This window comes from Trematomus bernacchii, unplaced genomic scaffold (assembly GCF_902827165.1).
Source record: "Trematomus bernacchii unplaced genomic scaffold, fTreBer1.1, whole genome shotgun sequence".
NCBI classification, from domain to species: domain Eukaryota; kingdom Metazoa; phylum Chordata; class Actinopteri; order Perciformes; family Nototheniidae; genus Trematomus; species Trematomus bernacchii.
The window spans coordinates 5,527-28,456 of record NW_022987873.1 but is presented as its reverse complement, the minus strand read 5'-3'; the positions used below and the strand labels follow the sequence as shown (position 1 = coordinate 28,456).

Genomic DNA, 22,930 nt, shown 5'->3' with positions numbered 1-22,930 from the left:
CTCCCTCAGGGACTTATTCCAGTGTACATTTGCACACGTATTTTTATATTTTTATATACATTGTATTATTTCGATCTCTCACACACAAACTGAACGATTGACAATAAAGTTGACTTTGACTTTGATAATCACCTGTTTACATCAGCAGCAGGGGGCGGGGCTTGTACAGGACACCTGGCATAAAGGGGTGTGTCCTTCTGGAAGGCCTGCCTCATCTCTGACATCAGCAGTGATAAACTGGACACGCCCTAACAGGAAGTGACAACATTACATTTCATTTAGCTGACGCTTTTATCCAAAGCGACTTACAGTGACCCATTACAGGGACATTCTCCCTGGAGTAACTGAGGACTAAGAGCCTTACTCAAGGGCGCACTAGTGGTGGTGTTCCTGGCGGGATTTGAACTCACAACCTTCTGATCTTCAGCCCACCTCACTATCCATTAAACCACCACTATCCACAACATAATTATGACATCAACTTCATTACTTCATATAAAAAGCAACTCAGTGGGTCAGGTGGTCTTTCCCAGGTCAGGTGGTGTTACCCGGGTCAGGTGGTCTTTCCTGGGTCAGGTGGTTTTACCTGGGTCAGGTGGTCTTTCCTGGATCAGGTGGTTTTACCTGGGTCAGGTGGTTTTACCTGGGTCAGGTGGTCTTTCCTGGGTCAGGTGGTTTTACCTGGGTCAGGTGGTCTTTCCTGGGTCAGGTGGTCTTTCCTGGATCAGGTGGTTTTACCTGGGTCAGGTGGTCTTTCCTGGGTCAGGTGGTTTTACCTGGTTCAGGTGGTCTCAGTGAGTCAGGTGGTTTTACCTGGGTCAGGTGGTCTTACCTGGGTCAGGTGGTCTCAGTGAGTCAGTTGGTTTTACCTGGGTCAGGTGGTCTCAGTGGGTCAGGTGGTCTTACCTAGGTCAGGTGGTCTCAGTGGGCCAGGTGGTCTTACCTGGGTCCAGCTGCTCAGGACCGGCAGACGGATGTTTCCGGAAACTTCATCCACGCAGCAGCACATTGGGTTGATCACCATGGAGACGGAGGGGCAGACGAGACAGCGGGGGGGCGACAGGGGGTGGGTCTCATGCAGCCAGATGCACACTGGGAAATTATACCCACTTCCTGTGAACACATGAGCCCTCTGTGAACACATGAACCTACACATGAACACTGTGGAAACATGAACCCACTGTGAACACATGAACCCCCGGTGAACACATGAACCCCCGGTGAACACATGAACCCCCGGTGAACACATGAACCCCCGGTGAACACATGAACCCACTGTGAACACATGAACCCCCGGTGAACACATGAACCCACTGTGAACACATGAACCCCCGGTGAACACATGAACCCACTGTGAACACATGAACCCACTGTGAACACATGAACCCACTGTGAACACATGAACCTACACATGAACACTGTGGAAACATGAACCCACTGTGAACACATGAACCCCCTGTGAACACATGAACCCCCTGTGAACACATGAACCTACACATGAACACTGTGGAAACATGAACCCACTGTGAACACATGAACCCCCGGTGAACACATGAACCCCCGGTGAACACATGAACCCCCGGTGAACACATGAACCCCCGGTGAACACATGAACCCCCTGTGAACACATGAACCCCCGGTGAACACATGAACCCCCGGTGAACACATGAACCCCCGGTGAACACATGAACCCCCGGTGAACACATGAACCCCCTGTCAACACATGAACTACCTGTGAACACATGAACCCCCGGTGAACACATGAACCCCCGGTGAACACATGAACCCCCGGTGAACACATGAACCCCCTGTGAACACATGAACCCCCGGTGAACACATGAACCCCCGGTGAACACATGAACCCCCTGTGAACACATGAACCCACTGTGAACACATGAACCCCGTGTGAACACATGAACCCACTGTGAACACATGAACCCCCGGTGAACACATGAACCCCCGGTGAACACATGAACCCCCGGTGAACACATGAACCCCCTGTGAACACATGAACCCCCGGTGAACACATGAACCCCCGGTGAACACATGAACCCCCGGTGAACACATGAACCCCCTGTGAACACATGAACTCCCGGTGAACACATGAACCCCGTGTGAACACATGAACTACCTGTGAACACATGAACCCCCTGTGAACACATGAACTACCTGTGAACACATGAACGCCGTGTGAACACATGAACCCCGTGTGAACACATGAACCCACTGTGAACACATGAACCCCGTGTGAACACATGAACCCCCTGTGAACACATGAACCCCCTGTGAACACATGAACTACCTGTGAACACATGAACCCACTGTGAACACATGAACCCACTGTGAACACATGAACTACCTGTGAACACATGAACCCCGTGTGAACACATGAACCCCCGGTGAACACATGAACCCCCTGTGAACACATGAACCCCCTGTGAACACATGAACCCCGTGTGAACACATGAACCCACTGTGAACACATGAACCCCCGGTGAACACATGAACCCCCTGTGAACACATGAACCCCCCGGTGAACACATGAACCCCCGGTGAACACATGAACCCCCGGTGAACACATGAACCCCCTGTGAACACATGAACTCCCGGTGAACACATGAACCCCCTGTGAACACATGAACCCCCTGTGAACACATGAACCCCCGGTGAACACATGAACCCCCTGTGAACACATGAACTCCCGGTGAACACATGAACCCCCTGTGAACACATGAACCCCCTGTCAACACATGAACTACCTGTGAACACATGAACCCCGTGTGAACACATGAACCCACTGTGAACACATGAACCCCGTGTGAACACATGAACCCCCGGTGAACACATGAACCCCCGGTGAACACATGAACCCCCTGTGAACACATGAACCCCCTGTGAACACATGAACCCCCGGTGAACACATGAACTCCCGGTGAACACATGAACCCCCTGTGAACACATGAACCCCCTGTGAACACATGAACCCCCTGTGAACACATGAACCCACTGTGAACACATGAACCCCCTGTGAACACATGAACTACCTGTGAACACATGAACCCACTGTGAACACATGAACCCACTGTGAACACATGAACTACCTGTGAACACATGAACCCCCTGTGAACACATGAACCCACTGTGAACACATGAACCCCCGGTGAACACATGAACCCCCTGTGAACACATGAACCCCGTGTGAACACATGAACCCACTGTGAACACATGAACCCCCGGTGAACACATGAACCCCCTGTGAACACATGAACCCCCGGTGAACACATGAACCCCCTGTGAACACATGAACCCCGTGTGAACACATGAACCCCCTGTGAACACATGAACCCCGTGTGAACACATGAACCCACTGTGAACACATGAACCCCCTGTGAACACATGAACCCCCGGTGAACACATGAACCCCCTGTGAACACATGAACTCCCGGTGAACACATGAACCCCCTGTGAACACATGAACCCCCTGTCAACACATGAACTACCTGTGAACACATGAACCCCGTGTGAACACATGAACCCACTGTGAACACATGAACCCCGTGTGAACACATGAACCCCCGGTGAACACATGAACCCCCTGTGAACACATGAACTACCTGTGAACACATGAACCCACTGTGAACACATGAACCCACTGTGAACACATGAACCCCCTGTGAACACATGAACTACCTGTGAACACATGAACTACCTGTGAACACATGAACCCACTGTGAACACATGAACTACCTGTGAACACATGAACCCCGTGTGAACACATGAACCCCCTGTGAACACATGAACCCCCTGTGAACCCATGAACTACCTGTGAACACATGAACCCCGTGTGAACACATGAACCCACTGTGAACACATGAACTACCTGTGAACACATGAACCCCGTGTGAACACATGAACCCACTGTGAACACATGAACCCCGTGTGAACACATGAACCCACTGTGAACACATGAACCCACTGTGAACACATGAACCCCGTGTGAACACATGAACCCACTGTGAACACATGAACCCACTGTGAACACATGAACCCCGTGTGAACACATGAACCCCCTGTGAACACATGAACCCCCTGTGAACACATGAACCCCCTGTGAACACATGAACCCCCTGTGAACACATGAACCCACTGTGAACACATGAACCCACTGTGAACACATGAACCCCGTGTGAACACATGAACCCCCTGTGAACACATGAACTACCTGTGAACACATGAACTCCCGGTGAACACATGAACCCCCTGTGAACACATGAACCCACTGTGAACACATGAACCCACTGTGAACACATGAACCCCGTGTGAACACATGAACCCCCTGTGAACACATGAACCCACTGTGAACACATGAACCCCCTGTGAACACATGAACTACCTGTGAACACATGAACCCCCTGTGAACACATGAACCCACTGTGAACACATGAACCCCCTGTGAACACATGAACCCCCTGTGAACACATGAACCCCCTGTGAACACATGAACTACCTGTGAACACATGAACTACCTGTGAACACATGAACCCCCTGTGAACACATGAACCCCCTGTGAACACATGAACCCACTGTGAACACATGAACCCACTGTGAACACATGAACCCCGTGTGAACACATGAACCCCCTGTGAACACATGAACCCACTGTGAACACATGAACCCCCTGTGAACACATGAACCCACTGTGAACACATGAACTACCTGTGAACACATGAACCCCCTGTGAACACATGAACCCACTGTGAACACATGAACCCCCTGTGAACACATGAACCCCTGTGAACCATGACCCCTGTGAACACATGAACCCCCTGTGAACACATGAACCCCCTGTGAACACATGAACTACCTGTGAACACATGAACTACCTGTGAACACATGAACCCCCTGTGAACACATGAACCCCCTGTGAACACATGAACCCACTGTGAACACATGAACCCCCGTGTGAACACATGAACCCCCTGTGAACACATGAACCCACTGTGAACACATGAACCCCCTGTGAACACATGAACCCACTGTGAACACATGAACTACCTGTGAACACATGAACCCCCTGTGAACACATGAACCCACTGTGAACACATGAACCCCCTGTGAACACATGAACCCCCTGTGAACACATGAACCCCCCTGTGAACACATGAACCCCCTGTGAACACATGAACTACCTGTGAACACATGAACCCCCTGTGAACACATGAACCCCCTGTGAACACATGAACCCCCTGTGAACACATGAACCCACTGTGAACACATGAACCCCCTGTGAACACATGAACCCCCTGTGAACACATGAACCCCCTGTGAACACATGAACCCCCTGTGAACACATGAACCCCCTGTGAACACATGAACCCCCTGTGAACACATGAACTACCTGTGAACACATGAACCCCCTGTGAACACATGAACCCCCTGTGAACACATGAACCCCCTGTGAACACATGAACCCCCGGTGAACACATGAACCCCCTGTGAACACATGAACCCCCTGTGAACACATGAACCCCCGGTGAACACATGAACCCCCTGTGAACACATGAACCCCCGGTGAACACATGAACCCCCTGATCAAAGTCATAGATCACAAGGAAACCAGATGAATTAATGAATGACTAAGTGAGTAAATGAATAAATGAAAAGATGATTAAATTAATTAATTAATGAGTGAATAAACAAATGAGTAAATGAATGAGTGACCTTCATACTGAACAGGAAGAGTTCCTGCCAAAAACACCAGCTTCTTCTTCTCCTTGTTAGGAAAACCTGTCAAAGAATTAACACGTTCATCACCAACACATTCATCACCAACACATTCATCACTGTTCATCATTAACACGTTCATCATTAACACGTTCATCATTAACACGTTCATCAGTAACACGTTCATCACCAACACGTTCATCACCAACACGTTCATCACCAACACGTTCATCACCAACACGTTCATCAGTAACACGTTCATCACCAACACGTTCATCAGTAACACGTTCATCACCAACACGTTCATCACCAACACGTTCATCACCAACACGTTCATCAGTAACACGTTCATCACCAACACGTTCATCACCAACACGTTCATCAGTAACACGTTCATCACCAACACGTTCATCAGTAACACGTTCATCACCAACACGTTCATCACCAACACGTTCATCAGGAACACGTTCATCACTAACACGTTCATCACTAACACGTTCATCACAAACACGTTCATCAGTAACACGTTCATCAGTAACACGTTCATCACTAACACGTTCATCACCAACACGTTCATCAGTAACACGTTCATCACCAACACGTTCATCACCAACACGTTCATCAGTAACAAGTTCATCACCAACACGTTCATCACCAACACGTTCATCAGTAACACGTTCATCAGTAACACGTTCATCACTAACACGTTCATCACAAACACGTTCATCAGTAACACGTTCATCACAAACACGTTCATCAGTAACGCGTTCATCACCAACGCGTTCATCACCAACGCGTTCATCACCAACGCGTTCATCACCAACGCGTTCATCAGTAACGCGTTCATCACTAACGCGTTATCACTAACGCGTTCATCACTAACGCGTTCATCAGTAACGCGTTCATCACCAACGCGTTCATCACCAACGCGTTCATCACCAACGCGTTCATCAGTAACGCGTTCATCACCAACGCGTTCATCACCAACGCGTTCATCACCAACGCGTTCATCACCAACGCGTTCATCAGTAACGCGTTCATCACTAACGCGTTCATCACTAACGCGTTCATCTCTAACGCGTTCATCACAAACGCGTTCATCACAAACGCGTTCATCACCAACGCGTTCATCACCAACGCGTTCATCACAAACGCGTTCATCAGTAACGCGTTCATCACAAACGCGTTCATCAGTAACGCGTTCATCACCAACGCGTTCATCACCAACGCGTTCATCACCAACGCGTTCATCACCAACGCGTTCATCACCAACGCGTTCATCACCAACGCGTTCATCAGTAACGCGTTCATCACTAACGCGTTCATCAGTAACACGTTCATCACTAACACGTTCATCAGTAACACGTTCATCACTAACACGTTCATCACTAACACGTTCATCACCAACACGTTCATCACCAACACGTTCATCACCAACACGTTCATCACCAACACGTTCATCAGTAACACGTTCATCACTAACACGTTCATCAGTAAAACGTTCATCATTAACACGTTCATCACCAACGCGTTCATCACCAACACGTTCATCAGTAACACGTTCATCACTAACACGTTCATCACTAACACGTTCATCAGTAAAACGTTCATCAGTAACACGTTCATCACCAACACGTTCATCAGTAACACGTTCATCAGTAACACGTTCATCAGTAACACGTTCATCATTAACACGTTCATCAGTAACACGTTCATCAGTAACACGTTCATCATTAACACGTTCATCACTAACACGTTCATCACTAACACGTTCATCACTAACACGTTCATCACTTCATGTGGATGAATGGATGAATGTATGTATAAACGATGAATGGATGATGAATGGATGAATGTATAAACGATGAATGGATGAGAATGAATGGATGAATGTACTCACAGTAGAAGTCGGTGTAATGTATAGACAATTAATGGATGATGAATGTATAAACGATGAATGGAAAGACAATGAATGGATGATGGATGATGGATGAATGTATGTATAAACGATGAATGAATGGATGGATGAATGGATGAACGGATGAATGTATAAACGATGAATGAATGATGAATGGATGATGGATGGATGAATGTATAAACGATGAATGGATGATGAATGGATGATGGATGGATGAATGTATAAACGGATGAATGATATGAATGGATGCATGTATAAACGATGAATGGATGATGAATGGATGAATGTACTCACAGTAGAAGTCGCTGTAGAGCCTCAGGTCAGAGAACAGAGCGCGAGCCTCCCGGAGGTCAGACAGAGTGGCTTCTGGGTAACTGTACCCACACTGGGGGATATGACAATAAGCAGTATTTAATAACATCTTATTCCTTTCAATGTGAACATACTTATATCCTCCTGGGACCCAGCCCATTGACACATGTCCACTGCACAGAGGACATCTATCAGTCTCTGATGTACTGCACAGAGGACATCTATCAGTCTCTGATGCACTGCACAGAGGACATCTATCAGTCTCTGATGCACTGCACAGAGGACATCTATCAGTCTCTGATGCACTGCACAGAGGACATCTATCAGTCTCTGATGTACTGCACAGAGGACATCTATCAGTCTCTGATGCACTGCACAGAGGACATCTATCAGTCTCTGATGTACTGCACAGAGGACATCTATCAGTCTCTGATTGCACTGCACAGAGACATCTATCAGTCTCTGATGTACTGCACAGAGGGACATCCTATCAGTCTCTGATGCACTGCACAGAGGACATCTATCAGTCTCTGATGTACTGCACAGAGGACATCTATCAGTCTCTGATGTACTGCACAGAGGACATCTATCAGTCTCTGATGCACTGCACAGAGGACATCTATCAGTCTCTGATGTACTGCACAGAGGACATCTATCAGGTCTCTGTGCACTGCACAAGAGGACATCTATCAGTGGGGTCATGAGGCACTCTCAGTACATCGACTACAGGTCTCTGAGATCTGGGGTCATGAGGCACTCTCAGTACATCGACTACAGGTCTCTGGAGATCTGGGGTCATGAGACACTCTCAGTACATCGACTACAGGTCTCTGGAGATCTGGGGTCATGAGGCACTCTCAGTACATCGACTACAGGTCTCTGGAGATCTGGGGTCATGAGGCACTCTCAGTACATCGACTACAGGTCTCTGGAGATCTGGGGTCATGAGGCACTCTCAGTACATCGACTACAGGTCTCTGGAGATCTGGAGTCATGAGGCACTCTCAGTACATCGACTACAGGTCTCTGGAGATCTGGGGTCATGAGGCACTCTCAGTACATCGACTACAGGTCTCTGGAGATCTGGGGTCATGAGGCACTCTCAGTACATCGACTACAGGTCTCTGGAGATCTGGGGTCATGAGGCACTCTCAGTACATCGACTACAGGTCTCTGGAGATCTGGGGTCATGAGGCACTCTCAGTACATCGACTACAGGTCTCTGGAGAACACTGACTGCCTTTTATAGGAGGCCTCAGATCTTCATTGGCTGGCACATACCATTATCATTATCTAAGCAAACAATTTACCACAACTATATAAACATTTACTAAATATTTCCCCACCAATTTACCAATAATATACACATGAATAAAGCTATGACAATATACATTAAAGGGGACCTATCATGCAAAATGCACTTTGTGATGTCTTTTATACATCAACATGTGTCCCCGGTGCGTCGGGGAACTCACGCAGCGTCAGAAAATAAAACCCTCTCTCTTTTCCTCCGTACCCAAATCTTTTAAAAACAGGTGTACAACGAGCGGATACAGATTTCCATCCGAGGTGACGGCGGCGGACCCACAGAAAGTTGCTATCAGAAACAATGCCTGACGTGATTTGGACGTAATCTCGTCTTTGTTTACATTAGCAAGCGTCGCTAACACTCAGAGCTAACCTGTACTGGAGAGCACATGTGTTTAAAAAGCAGGAAATAAAAAAGAACTCACCTTGTGATAAACCCGCAAGAGAAAAAGCATTTGAGCTCCATACTATTTCAGAAATAATTTCAAGCTAAGGACCCAAGATCCGCATTTCTCTAACGGCCCGTCCACACAGCAGCGTTAAAAAAATCTTGGAGGTGGGCGTATCTGAAGCTTGGGGATTTTTTGCGAGCAAGGCACCAACAACCAATCACATGAATCTCCCGCCCCCGACATACGAAGCAAAAAAGTTTGAAGTAAAGTGGATATAAACTCCCCAAACAGGCGAAGACCTACCACTGTCTCTGCCACCTCCCTCCATGCCTGGCTCCTCCGGTTTGTATCCCGGTAGGTAAATAGGGACTGGTCATAAAGCACCGGGTGATTCCCTACCGCTTCATTTCTCCTCATGTTTTGGAATATGAGGAAATGACCTGCGGTATGTCTCTCCCAGCATACACGCCGTTTGATTGGCTAGAGCTTGAACTGTCGATTTGCATACACGGGATTTGATTGGCTGACGCTTCCACCTCAGCTTCAAAAGTTGAACATTGCTCAACTTGAATCCTGAAATCCTGAAATCTCCGCTCTGCTGCCCACAGGGGGCGGCGCCAGGGGGTAGCTTTAAACAATTAACAATTAACAATTGGCCTAGCAACGGCTTAGCAACCCCATTGTTTTGTTATGAAAATGTAATCTATATATATTTATACACATTCTCGCGAGATCTATCAGGGGTCGTTGTAAGTTAAAGCGCAAACTGTTACTTGGCTAATGTTTGTTATAATTCTCCAACGGAGCCCTGTGTGTGGTGTGTGTGTGTGTGTGTGTGTGTGTGTCTGTTTGCGGTGAGGTGATGCGCTATTGTGTACGCTTAGGGTGTAATGGTATTATACACACATATTGTAGGAGCACAGAAACAGTGTTCAAAATTCTGCTTTTACAAACTTATTTTGGTTGTGCTTACCTTGCAAAGTAATGTTATAAGTGTCAAAGGAATGTTTTAATGTAAATATTAATGATAATATTGTAGCGTGTCCAAGTTAATAGTTATTTCAGTTATCAGATGTGCAGTTTAGTACATTTGTAAAGTTATTTAGGCAATGTTGTTGGTGGGAGTTAGGGAGAGACCGCCCCTTCCAGGTGTGTGTGTGTGTGTAGGGAGTAGAGACGGTAGGGGTTGTGTTGGAGTGTGGGGAAAAGTCATAATGAGTGTTATACTATTGATTGGCTCTGTAAGGCGTGGCTGTGGCCGTCAGTACCATAAAATAAAGAGAACGTTTTGGACATTGAAGGCTCGTGATCTGTGATCTTGAATAGCGGTGAACGTGACAATATGAACAGGCTCGTGCTTGGCCCACTGGTATTGTTTGTTTATTTATTTTGAAAATGAACTAGCAACACCGTGCTGTCATATAGTAACTGCTAAGCTACTGCAGCAAAAAAATCCTGGCGCCGCCCATGGCTGCCCACAATGCAGTTCGGCGAAAAGTGAGGCAAAGTGACGTCACCCCATTCAAAGTGAATGGGCAGAAGCGTTCCAAGATTTTGTTAACGCTGCTGTGTGGACGCTCCGTAACAGGGCTGCAAAAGAGGGGTTTGAGCAGTATGAGGCATGGCTACAATGGGTGATCTGTTTGGTATTTTTTTTTAAAACCTTCACAGACATGTTTTGTATAGGTATGGCCCTAAATAAAACTTGATTTGATTTGATTTTGACAATATATTTTTCAAATATAGCATGATAGATATTTTTATTTAAAGTGGACCTATGTGCAAAAATGTCGACCTCCCCCCTGGAGACTACCACTTGCCGTTTCCCTCCCGGAACTATATTTAGAGGTGTGCGGGCCCGGGGGAACTCTTTTGCCCGAACACCCTGGGAGAGAGAACAGACAGAGGTAAGTTTAATCATCACACAACCAATCACTAATTCTCACGTTTACTTCATGAACAATCCTCGCTACCCGTACTGTTAGCAATGTATGAATATGCGCATTTGAACCGTATCCATTTCTTTACTCGGGCGAATAGCGAGCAGGAACAGCCCGGCGTCCGCGCTGCATGACACGAGACTCCCCCACACAACAATGCAATTCAATCAATTGTCAATAAACATATTTATACATTAATAAAGTGTGTTCATTTAAATCATGTGCCAATACTGTGTCAATATACCCTATACAGTACAATGATTATATCAACATGTTAACGTGAGCTCTAGTAACGGCGTCTTGTCATTACATTCGCCCCCTCTTCTCCTAAAGCGCACAGTACCTCAGTTTTCATGTACCCGGGATAGACAGTCTGCCACCAAGTTGGCTTTCCCGGCCCGATACTCAGGGCCGGCCCTAGACTTTTGGGGGCCCTAAGCGAGCTTTGGCTTGGGGCCCCCCCTCACTCTAGCGCGTTCTCACTTCACACAACACAGAACCAACTTTTGTCTTATGATGTTAGCATAAGCACATATTGTATAAATAAGCATGTAAACACCGTGGACCTAACATCCTCTAGGGGGGGTCCTCACCTCCTCTAGGGGGGTCCAGGGGCATGCTCGCCCGGGAAGATTTTTTTTTAAATATTGAAGTTAAAAGCATCAATCTGGTGCACTTTGAGAGCAAAATGAAGAGATCTATGGATACATCTCTCAACACCCATATGAAACAGAACTGGAAACAGATGTTTCTTTATGGATATTTTACAAATCACTCCCCTTTTAAACTGTATTCTTATTTTACTGTCATATAGTATTTCATAACTGTTTTTCCTTTATTCTCTCTGGCTGTCCATCTCATAATGTTCACATAGAAACTAGCTGTCAATAGGAATATCATTCAGAAGAATTATAATTTCTTGCAAAGATCTGTCACAAAAAGAGGTTGCCCATTTACATTCAGGTGTTGTTATGGCAACGTCAGTTGCCAAACAGCCCACATGTACTGCTGCAAATACGTTCAAACATGCTGTCGACACGTAAAGCAGTGGCAACTATGCCACCATTTCAGCTGACTTTTCCTCAGAAATACTGTCACATAACATCCATATGTTTCAGTGCTAGGTTGATGCTTAGCTAAGCTAACTATGAAACACTTGAACTGACAGGACTCCGGATCAACTGTGTACTGTAAGGTAGCTTCTAGCTTCACGTCGAACAGTAAGTCAACATTTTCCAGAGAGCTTTCTTTGAAATCACCAGGTAACGCTAAAAAACATTACATTTAGATTGTATGACAAAGTGTTTTATTTAATATATCTGGCTAGCTATAGCTTACTTGCTAACGGTTTAGCTTACCCCCGCGATTCAAAGTAACGTCAACGTAGCTGTAATTTCTCCTGGCTCGAGTGCTGGCTCTGGGGTTGGTGTGTGAACCACTGCTTGAGAATTGTCGTCTTTTTTAAGAACAAATGTTCTTATGTCCATCTTCACATAGTCACAGCTCACAGGATAGGTACCTGTCAGCCAATAAGACAGATGTTTATTTCCATTCAACTCTCTGATTGGTCTGGTGTCTTGCCTCTGTTGCATTCACTGAACACGGGAAATTACAATCCTGCCGTCCTCTCTAGTGTCATGATGAGGTTCAGGTAAAGCACGGTTAATGTATTGTATGATTGACTCAATAATATAATACATGACTTTGAGAGTAGGCAATCTAGGCATATTAACACATTTCTTTTTTTTTTTTCAGTTTTTGCTAGGAGGCCCTTAGTGGCCCTAAGCGGCCGCTTATGTCGCTTAATGTGTCGGGCCGGCTCTGCCGATACTGGACTGTAAAGTCATAGGGTTGCAGGGACAGGTACCACCCTGTGAGACGTGTGTTGGAGTCCTTCATCCGGTTCAGCCACTGCAGAGAGCGATGATCAGTTTCCAGGAGGAAGTGACGTCCCAGCAAATAGTACTTCAACGAATCAATGGCCCACTTCATGGCCAGGCACTCCTCCACTGTTGAATACCTTGTCTCTCGGTCCAGAAGCTTGCGGCTTAGGAACAGCACTGGACGTTGCTCTCCCCCAGTTTCCTGCAGAAGCACTGCTCCAATGCCAACACCCGAAGCATCAGTCTGCAGTGTAAATGGCCTTGAAAAGTCTGGACTGTAGAGGACTGAATCACCTGTGATTGCACTCTTGAGATCTCTAAATGCTTGATCACACTCTTCACTCCATTTCACCTTGTTTGGTGCAGAGTTCTTGGTGAGGTCAGTGAGCACTGCTGCCCTCTCTGAAAAGTTGGGAATGAACTTGCTGTACCAGCCAATCAACCCCATAAAGGGAACGCACCTTCCTCCTGGTGGTGGGCACAGGATACAAGTGGATAGCATCCACTTCCCCACTCGAGGTTTCACAACACCCTGGCCAACCCACATGACCGAGGTACTCAACCTGACCCTGCGCAAACGCACATTTGCGTGGATTGATTGTTAGCCCAGCCTTTTTTATCAACTGGAGGACCTTGCGAAGGTGAGCCATGTGTTCCTTCCATGTCTGGCTGAAAATGACTGTGTCATCCAAGTAAGCGGCTGCAAACTCTGTTATACCGTCTGCCTTACCCAGTTTTTCACCCTCAACCTCTGAGACCTTGTCTAACCAGGGTTTTTAGCGTTGGACTCAGCTCTCTGCATTGCTGCTATATCTGGGGGGAATGCGTATATCTACGGGCTTGTAAAGGCTGGCTGGGCCTAGTTTCTTCCTGACCCTGTTCTAACTGGCCCCGTCTTCAACTCAGCATGTAAGCAAGGTAACTCCTCCAGAGTATTTGTCTCTTTACGTGCCCTAGTCACCACCATGTTACATGCTTTTGCTGACACCTGGGGCTCTAACTGTTGCTGCTGATCCAACTCCTGGGCAGGAACCTCCAACCCCCCGCCTCTACCCGTCTGGGAATCCCTCTGTTAGCCTTAGCCTTATCTACCCAAGTCAAGCAGTGTGGAGACATCATGGCCAGGGATAACTGGGTATGGTAGTTTAGGCACTAAAGCTACTGGGAGGAGGTAAGTCTGACCCCCTACGGTAGATAAACTTCAGCTGTGGGGTACAACTTTTCATCAACCCGTGGACACAACTAATGTTACACTTTTTCTCACTCCACCTTTCTCTAGGCACTATGCTAGCCAAACCACCGTCTGAAAGCTACCAGAGTCTAAGAGTGCCTCTTCACGCCGACCATTTACTAACACTGGGGCAATGAGCGCATCAGCATTACCAGGGGCAGGGTGGGTGGGTCCTGGAACTACACACAACAGGGCTGGCTTGCTCTGTCTGGTTGTTGGGCAAGTATACTGAATGTGACCTAAACCGTTACAACTGATAGCAGCGTGTGTCTGCGCTGGGAAACGACTTGGAGCTAGGCTAGGACTAGTGAAGATGCTGAGGCCTAATCTCATTTTGCCCACCCCATTCACCCCCCATTGGACTTACTTGCGTGCAAGCGAGTATGCCTCGCGGCCGAAGGTGGTTCTTCTAGTCCCGGTTCTGGCTGACAGGAAACCTCTGTTAGTCTGGCGGCGTCCTCAGCAGACGCGGGTCTCTCTCTCGGATCCAGACCTCTAGCTCCGGGTCCACCATTCTCAAGAACTGCTCCAGTATCATCAAACTCAGATATCTTTTCAACATCGGATCGCCCTGGTTTGACCCATTTGTAAAAAATGTCCTTTTAAACCGTACATAGAGTTCACGTGGAGTTTCCCCCCGATATATTTCCAATGACCGAAACCTTCTTTTGTAGGCATCAGCTGCCGATCAGTATTCTACTGAGTCCTGTGATGAAAACAAAGGCACTGCGTGCTTTACCTGTGAGCAGTGGCACAAGCTGAATAGCCCAATCTTCTTTTGGCCATAGGCAGACAGTGGCCATTCTTTCAAACGTTGTCATAAAGTGCTCAATATCATCTTCAGGAGTGAGTGGCATTAACTTGGGGTCTCTACGGAAGTGTGGGTGCTCTTCTCCCCAATGGCGTAACCTGAGCTCCTCCCCGTCCTCCTCATCATCATCATCCTCCTCATCGTGGTTCTGTTTTCCGATTCTTCTCTTAATTCTGTCACCTGGGCTCGAGGTGCAGTTCCTCCATCTCTGCTCTTGGTGCACGGACTCTTCTCTCCAATTGCTAATCTCTGGATGTATTGAAACAGACAAGAGTCTGCCCGTCACCTGGACAGCCGGTGCAACCGTCACCTGGACAGCCGGTGCACCGTCATATCTGGCTCCATCTGTTGCGCTGGCTTCTTTGTTCCTCAGGGCATCTTTGTCTTTCCTCAAAGTGTTTGTTAGGCCTTTACTTCTGACACCACTTGTTAGAGCGGCCATGGAGGCAAAAGCAAGAAGCAGGCAGGTTGGTGTTTTCCACAGAAAACTGTTTATTATTTTCCATCCACTGTGACCACATGGCTGTCCTCCACCACCCACACAGTATACAACTCCCGTTCTCAACAACACTGACTGCCTTTTATAGGAGGCCTCAGATCTTCATTGGCTGGCACATACCAATTATCATTAATCTAAGCAAGGGGTTCCCAACCTTTGTTCCCAAGAGCCCCCCCAAATGACTCCTGTTGGAAGTTGCGCCCCCCCCACACACACACACACACACACACACACACAAGGGGGGGGGGGGGGGGGCAACAGCAGTAATTAAAGTTGAAAAGTCTCAAAGTGCTACATCCTGTCCCAAACTGGATGAATGTGAAGTATGTTGTTAAAGGAGGGTGAGAGTGACTTTGATGGTTATTGGACTCAGGATCCATTTGGATTCCCGCTGTATGAAGAAATGAATGGACGGCGCAAGTGGAAACAATTCACAAAGGGATTCAACTGTTTTAAAACAACATGCTCAAAGTAAGCCGGATTTTGCCGATGTGTTTATGTGGATTCAAAAGTCGTAAATAATCTACAAAATGGAGGAGACCGATCTGATCGGAGCAACTGTGACAAATAATGTGAAACCGGCATGGACAATGGCTGATCCAGAAAAGCCTGGTTTGGACACTTTACGGGCAGAAGAAACATTTCTATAAAGAAAGAATTATACATGTCTGTCTTGTTATGCCTTTAATAGCTACTCACTTGAATCTTTATTCAAATTAATTAATCAATTATTTTTTATATTTTATTGTAATGTAAAGGCTTTTAGTGACAATCATGTATTGCGTTACAATTATATGTAACCACTGATCTAAGCAAACGATTTACCACAACTATATACACATTTACTAAATATTTCCCCACCAATTTACCAATAATATACACATGAATAAAGTTATGCTGCTGTAACAAAAACAATTTCCCAATTTGGGATCAATAAAGTACGATCTATCTATCTATCTATCTATGACAATATACATTAAATACAAATATCTATGCGCAAAAATGTCGACCTCCCCCTGGAGACTACCACTTTGCCGTTTCCCTCCCGGAACTATATTTAGAGGTGTGCGGGGCCGGGGGAACTCTTTTGCCCGAACACCCTGGGAGAGAGAACAGACAGAGGTAAGTTTAATCATCACACAACCCAGTGTTTTCTCTTTCTCGCCAACGGAGCCCCACGCCCCCCCTGACATTCAAGGTGTTCAAAAAAAGATTATAATTATTATCTTTTTAATTATTTTTTTTATTATTATTTTTTTTTTAATATATATATATATATATATATATATATATATAGATATATATATAGATATATATAGCACCAAATTGCAACTAATCTATATCTACTGTCACTTTTCACATTGAACATGTGCTCTTTATTATCTTTATAGTCCACAGCTCCTCTCTCTGCTCCAGAGGAGATTTAAAAAAAATATATCCCAATGCCCCCCCCCCCCCCCCCCCCCTCAGGCAGCAGCCCCCCCAAAGCAGTAAACCCAGGGGAAACACTGCCCCCCCCCCCATCCTCAGGCAGCACCTCCCCCCTCCTTAGGCAGCACCCCCCAAAGCAGTAAACCCAGGGGAAACACTGCCCCCCCCCCCCCCCCCCCCCCCCCCCCCCCCCTCAGGCAGCACCCCCCCAAAGCAGTAACCCAGGGAAACACGGCCACCCCCCCCCCTCAGGCAGCAGCCCCCCAAAAGCAGTAAACCCAGGGGAAACACTGTCCCTATCATCTATCTGTTCAATGTCTTCTCACACTGAAATGGGTCCTGGCGTCCTCTACAGTGGACACAGTCTATCTGTTCATGTCTTCTCACACTGAAATGGTCCTGGCGTCCTCTACAGTGGACATAGTCTATCTGTTCATGTCTTCTCACACTGAAATGGTCCTGGCGTCCTCTACAGTGGACATAGTCTATCTGTTCATGTCTTCTCACACTGAAATGGTCCTGGCGTCCTCTACAGTGGACACAGTCTATCTGTTCATGTCTTCTCACACTGAAATGGTCCTGGCGTCCTCTACAGTGGACATAGTCTATCTGTTCATGTCTTCTCACACTGAAATGGTCCTGGCGTCCTCTACAGTGGACATAGTCTATTGTTCATGTCTTCTCACACTGAAATGGTCTGCGTCCTCTACTGTGGACATAGTCTATCTGTTCATGTCTTCTCACACTGAAATGGTCCTGGCGTCCTCTACAGTGGACATAGTCTATCTGTTCATGTCTTCTCACACTGAATGGTCCTGGCGTCCTCTACAGTGGACATAGTCTATCTGTTCATGTCTTCTCACACTGAAATGGTCCTGGCGTCCTCTACAGTGGACATAGTCTAATCTGTTCATGTCTTCTCACACTGAAATGGTCCTGGCGTCCTCTACAGTGGACATAGTCTATCTGTTCATGTCTTCTCACACTGAAATGGTCCTGGCGTCCTCTACAGTGGACATAGTCTATCTGTTCATGTTCTTCTCACACTGAAATGGTCCTGGCGTCCTCTACAGTGGACATAGTCTATCTGTTCATGTCTTCTCACACTGAAATGGTCCTGGCGTCCTCTACAGTGGACATACTCTATCTGTTCATGACTTCTCACACTGAAAATGGTCCTGGCGTCCTCTACAGGGACATATCTGTCATGTCTTCTCACACTGAATGGTCCTGGCGTCCTCTACAGTGGACATAGTCTATCTGTTCATGTCTTCTCACACTGAAATGGTCCTGGCGTCCTCTACAGTGGACATATCTGTTCATGTCTTCTCACACTGAAATGGTCCTGGGCGTCCTCTACAGTGGACATAGTCTATCTGTCATGTCTTCTCACACTAAAATGGTCCTGGCGTCCTCTACAGTGGACATATCTGTTCATGACTTCTCACACTGAAATGGTCCTGGCGTCCTCTACAGTGGACATAGTCTATCTGTTCATGTCTTCTCACACTGAAATGGTCCTGGCGTCCTCTACAGTGGACATAGTCTATCTGTTCATGTCTTCTCACACTGAAATGGTCCTGGCGTCCTCTACAGTGGACATATCTGTTCATGACTTCTCACACTGAAATGGTCCTGGCGTCCTCTACAGTGGACACAGTCTATCTGTTCATGTCTTCTCACACTGAAATGGTCCTGGCGTCCTCTACAGTGGACGTACTGTAACATTTAAACATCCAATTCAATTAAAAAAGTCTAAATTGCAAGATGTTTTTTTAACCCCAAGTAGTAGTTCAGCGTTTGCACCTGCCGGCCACCGTACACTAAATAAGTAGGAAATGAAAAATAGAGATTGGAAAACATTCCTCGGGTCCCAGGAGGATATATATATATTTATATATACATTATATAACATATATATATACATATTGCACTGTAGGAGCCTCTGATGGCTCGCGCTGCTGCTGATGAGAACACTTTTGTTTTTAGCATAAGCTAACGAAGCTAACCGTTGTGAATGGAGCTGCACTAGCGGTTAGCATCAGGTGTTGTTGTTTAGTGTTGAGTAAATAAAGTGTGTGGGGGGGGGGGTCCTCACCTCCTTCAGAGTCCGCAGTTCCTCCCCGGATCCGACTCTCATTTCATCCAGAAACTCAGGAACACCCGCAGCTAACAAGCTAACATGCTAACAGCTAGAGGGACACACCCACGGCCCCTTCCAGCTTTTCAGATTAAAAGCACGAAGACTGGAAGAAACTCCTGTTTATATTTCATCAGTTATAAAGAATATGTATATCAATGTTGTTATTATCACCACGACATGTATTAATAACATGATTATTATCATCACTACATGTATTAATAACATGATTATCACGACATGTATTAATAACATGATTATTATCATCACTACATGTATTAATAACCTGATTATCATCACTACATGTATTATAACCTGATTATCATCACTACATGTATTAATAACATGCATTATCACTACATGTATTAATAACATGATTATCACTACATGTATTAATAACATGATTATTATCACTACATGTATTAATAACATGATTATCACTACATGTATTAATAACATGATTATTATCACTACATGTATTAATAACCTGATTATCATCACTACATGTATTAATAACATGATTATCACTACATGTATTAATAACATGATTATTATCACTACATGTATTAATAACATGATTATCACTACATGTATTAATAACATGATTATTATCACTACATGTATTAATAACATGATTATCACTACATGTATTAATAACATGATTATTATCACTACATGTATTAATAACCTGATTGTTATGAGTTATAATAATATTACTTTAATCCAACACACAGAATAAATGCAGCATTCTTTATATTCAAACAAATGCACACAATAAACACATCAAACCTAAATATAAATATTTTAATATGTATATATTTTATATGTATATATATTTTTTCCATGTATTTATATTTTAAAATATATATTTTATATGTATATATTTTTTTCTCCATGTATTTATATTTAATATATATATTTAATATGTATTTATATTTCATCAGACCCACTTTCCCTGAAACTTGTGTTTTGGTAAATGCAGTAGCTTGTGTGACAAACAGGAAGTGACATCAGAGCAGGAAGTGAGGCTTTATTGATGATCACATGACATAAAGATGGCGCTCAGAGGGGCGTGGCCCTCCACTCCTTGCCCTCCGTCAGCGCTCTGGGTTGGTGCATGAACACGTTGTATCGGACGCCCTGATTGGCCCGCCGCCCTGACGAAGCGCCCGTTGGCTGTCATGGTAACGGCTCTGAGCGAGTCCCCGGTGCCGAAGATGCTGACGGAGCGCTGTGTGACCTTGTGGCTGAGCGCGAGCTTCAGAGAGCGTTGAGACGGCTGGTCCTCCATCAGAGTGAGGCTCCTCAGCAGCTGCTCCCCTCTCTGCTTCTCCCCCGGACCCCCCAGCGTCTCCAGGATCAACCGGAAGTCTGTCACTGCAGCGCTGCAGGCGAACAGCTGCTTCCCCTCCATGAAGGCTCTGAGCTGCGGCAGGACAGGGCTCAGACGCTCCTGAGCCGCCCTGCTCTGTCAGAAACACCCTCTCTGAAGGAGAAGAAGCAGCCGCCATGACTCAGAGAGGACACGCAGCTGATGAGAGTCGTGATGTCCAGGTTCACTCTGAGGCAGGAGAGAGGGAGGCGCTGAGCAGGGAAGGAGAGGCGGGCCAGAACCCTGCCACGCTGCACCCTGGAGGGGGAGGGGTCCTCATCAGGCTCCTCCTCCTCACCAGGCTCCTCCCCTTCACCAGCCTCCTCTCCTTCACCAGGCTCCTCCCCCTCATTTGGCCCCTGCCCCTCCCCCTCCCCAACTGGCTGCTCCTCCCCCTCCTCCATCATGGCATTGACAGCCACGATGGGGGAGGGTGGCTCTTCCTCCCCGTCCTCATCCGACTCCTCCCCCTCTGGCTCCTCCCCCTCTGGGCTCCTCCCCCTCTCCCTCTGGCTCCTCCCCCATATGGCATTGACGGCCACAATGTCCCCCCCTGACGCTGACCCCCATGACCCCGAGCTGCTGCGCCATGGCGTGGGAGACCCCGTTGTAGAAGGCGAAGACGACGTGGGGGTGTTTGTTACTGGACTTCCTGCTGTTGGCGGCAGACAGGAAGTCCTCTGGCCTGGCTGATGATGCTCTTCTCTCCGTACTGACCCCCCCCCCCTGCCAGATGCCTTGGGCAGAGCTTCAGCCTTCCTCCCCACCGCCTTCACCCAGGTGAGCCCCCCGTCCGAAACCACGTCCACCTGCAGCGAGCGAGGATCCCCCGCTGAGTCTGTGTACCTGGAGACAGGAGGCAGAGACACAGTTAGTGAGAGTGAGAGTGAGAGTGTGTGTGAGTGAGTGAGTGAGTGAGTGAGTGAGTGGGTGAGTGAGTGAGTGGGTGAGTGGGTGTGTGTGTGTGTGAGTGAGTGAGTGAGTGAGTGACTGAGTGAGTGAGTGAGTGAGTGAGTGTGTGAGTGAGTGAGTGAGTGGGTGAGTGAGTGGGTGAGTGAGTGGGTGAGTGTGTGAGTGAGTGAGTGAGTGAGTGAGTGAGTGTGTGAGTGAGTGGGTGTGAGAGTGAGTGAGTGAGTGAGTGTGTGAGTGAGTGTGTGAGTGAGTGAGTGAGTGAATGTGTACCTGAAGACGTGCAGCAGGGCCACCACCCCCCCCCACGCTCTGCAGAGACTCCACGATGGCCGTCAGGTGCGCAGGTTGCTGCTGTGCAGGGAGACGCCTTCACCCCCCCCCTTCACTCTGCACCCGCCGCAGGAAGCGCAGCTCGGCCCGCAGCCTCCCCAGCAGCTTGCCCCCCCCCCTCCACACGCCCCCCCCCCACACAGATCCTGCGCCTGCTGCAGCAGACTCTGAGCTGAAGAGATGCGCGCTGCAAGACCTCCTGCAGAGACATGCTGCATCACACCTGGGGAGGGACAACAAGAACCTTTAGATCGCACCTGGGGAGGGACAACAAGAACCTTTAGATCGCACCTGGGGAGGGACAACAAGAACCTTTAGATCGCACCTGGGGAGGGACAACAAGAACCTTTAGATCGCACCTGGGGAGGGACAACAAGAACCTTTAGATCGCACCTGGGGAGGGACAACAAGAACCTTTAGATCGCACCTGGGTAACAGGTTAGCCACCTGTCAGGGTGCTAGCTAATGTTAGCCACCTGTCAGGGTGCTAGCTAATGTTAGCCGCCTGTCAGGGTGCTAGCTAATGTTAGCCACCTGTCAGGGTGCTAGCTAATATTAGCCGCCTGTCAGGGTGCTAGCTAATGTTAGCCGCCTGTCAGGGTGCTAGCTAATGTTAGCCACCTGTCAGGGTGCTAGCTAATGTTAGCCACCTGTCAGGGTGCTAGCTAATGTTAGCCACCTGTCAGGGTGCTAGCTAATGTTAGCCACCTGTCAGGTGCTAGCTAAT

The 22,930-nt window shown here is 47.2% G+C and overlaps 2 protein-coding genes across 4 annotated transcripts in view; both read right to left on the bottom strand.

Annotated features, from left to right (window-relative positions):
- si:dkey-181m9.8 (protein ELC) overlaps positions 1 to 19,648 on the bottom strand; it is a 51,520-nt gene extending 31,872 nt beyond the window's left edge. For all 3 annotated transcript variants that reach the window (XM_034113863.1, XM_034113865.1, XM_034113864.1), the window contains exons 1-5: positions 19,548 to 19,648; positions 7,937 to 8,027; positions 5,722 to 5,787; positions 944 to 1,113; positions 133 to 248 (exon numbers count right to left, since the gene is read on the bottom strand). In XM_034113863.1, coding sequence (XP_033969754.1) covers positions 133 to 248; positions 944 to 1,113; positions 5,722 to 5,787; positions 7,937 to 8,027; positions 19,548 to 19,589 — 485 coding nt within the window. In that variant the 5' untranslated portion in view covers positions 19,590 to 19,648. The remainder of the gene's footprint in view (positions 1 to 132; positions 249 to 943; positions 1,114 to 5,721; positions 5,788 to 7,936; positions 8,028 to 19,547) is intronic.
- Positions 19,649 to 20,604: 956 nt separating this feature from the next.
- cunh7orf25 (chromosome unknown C7orf25 homolog) lies at positions 20,605 to 22,414 on the bottom strand. Its single transcript, XM_034113875.1, is given in 10 exon segments — positions 20,605 to 20,735; positions 20,737 to 21,060; positions 21,063 to 21,512; positions 21,514 to 21,642; positions 21,644 to 21,703; positions 21,705 to 21,807; positions 22,144 to 22,175; positions 22,177 to 22,332; positions 22,335 to 22,390; positions 22,393 to 22,414. Coding segments are annotated over 10 exon segments (1,416 nt in total). The 3' UTR covers positions 20,605 to 20,651.
- Between the last annotated feature and the right edge of the window lie 516 nt (positions 22,415 to 22,930).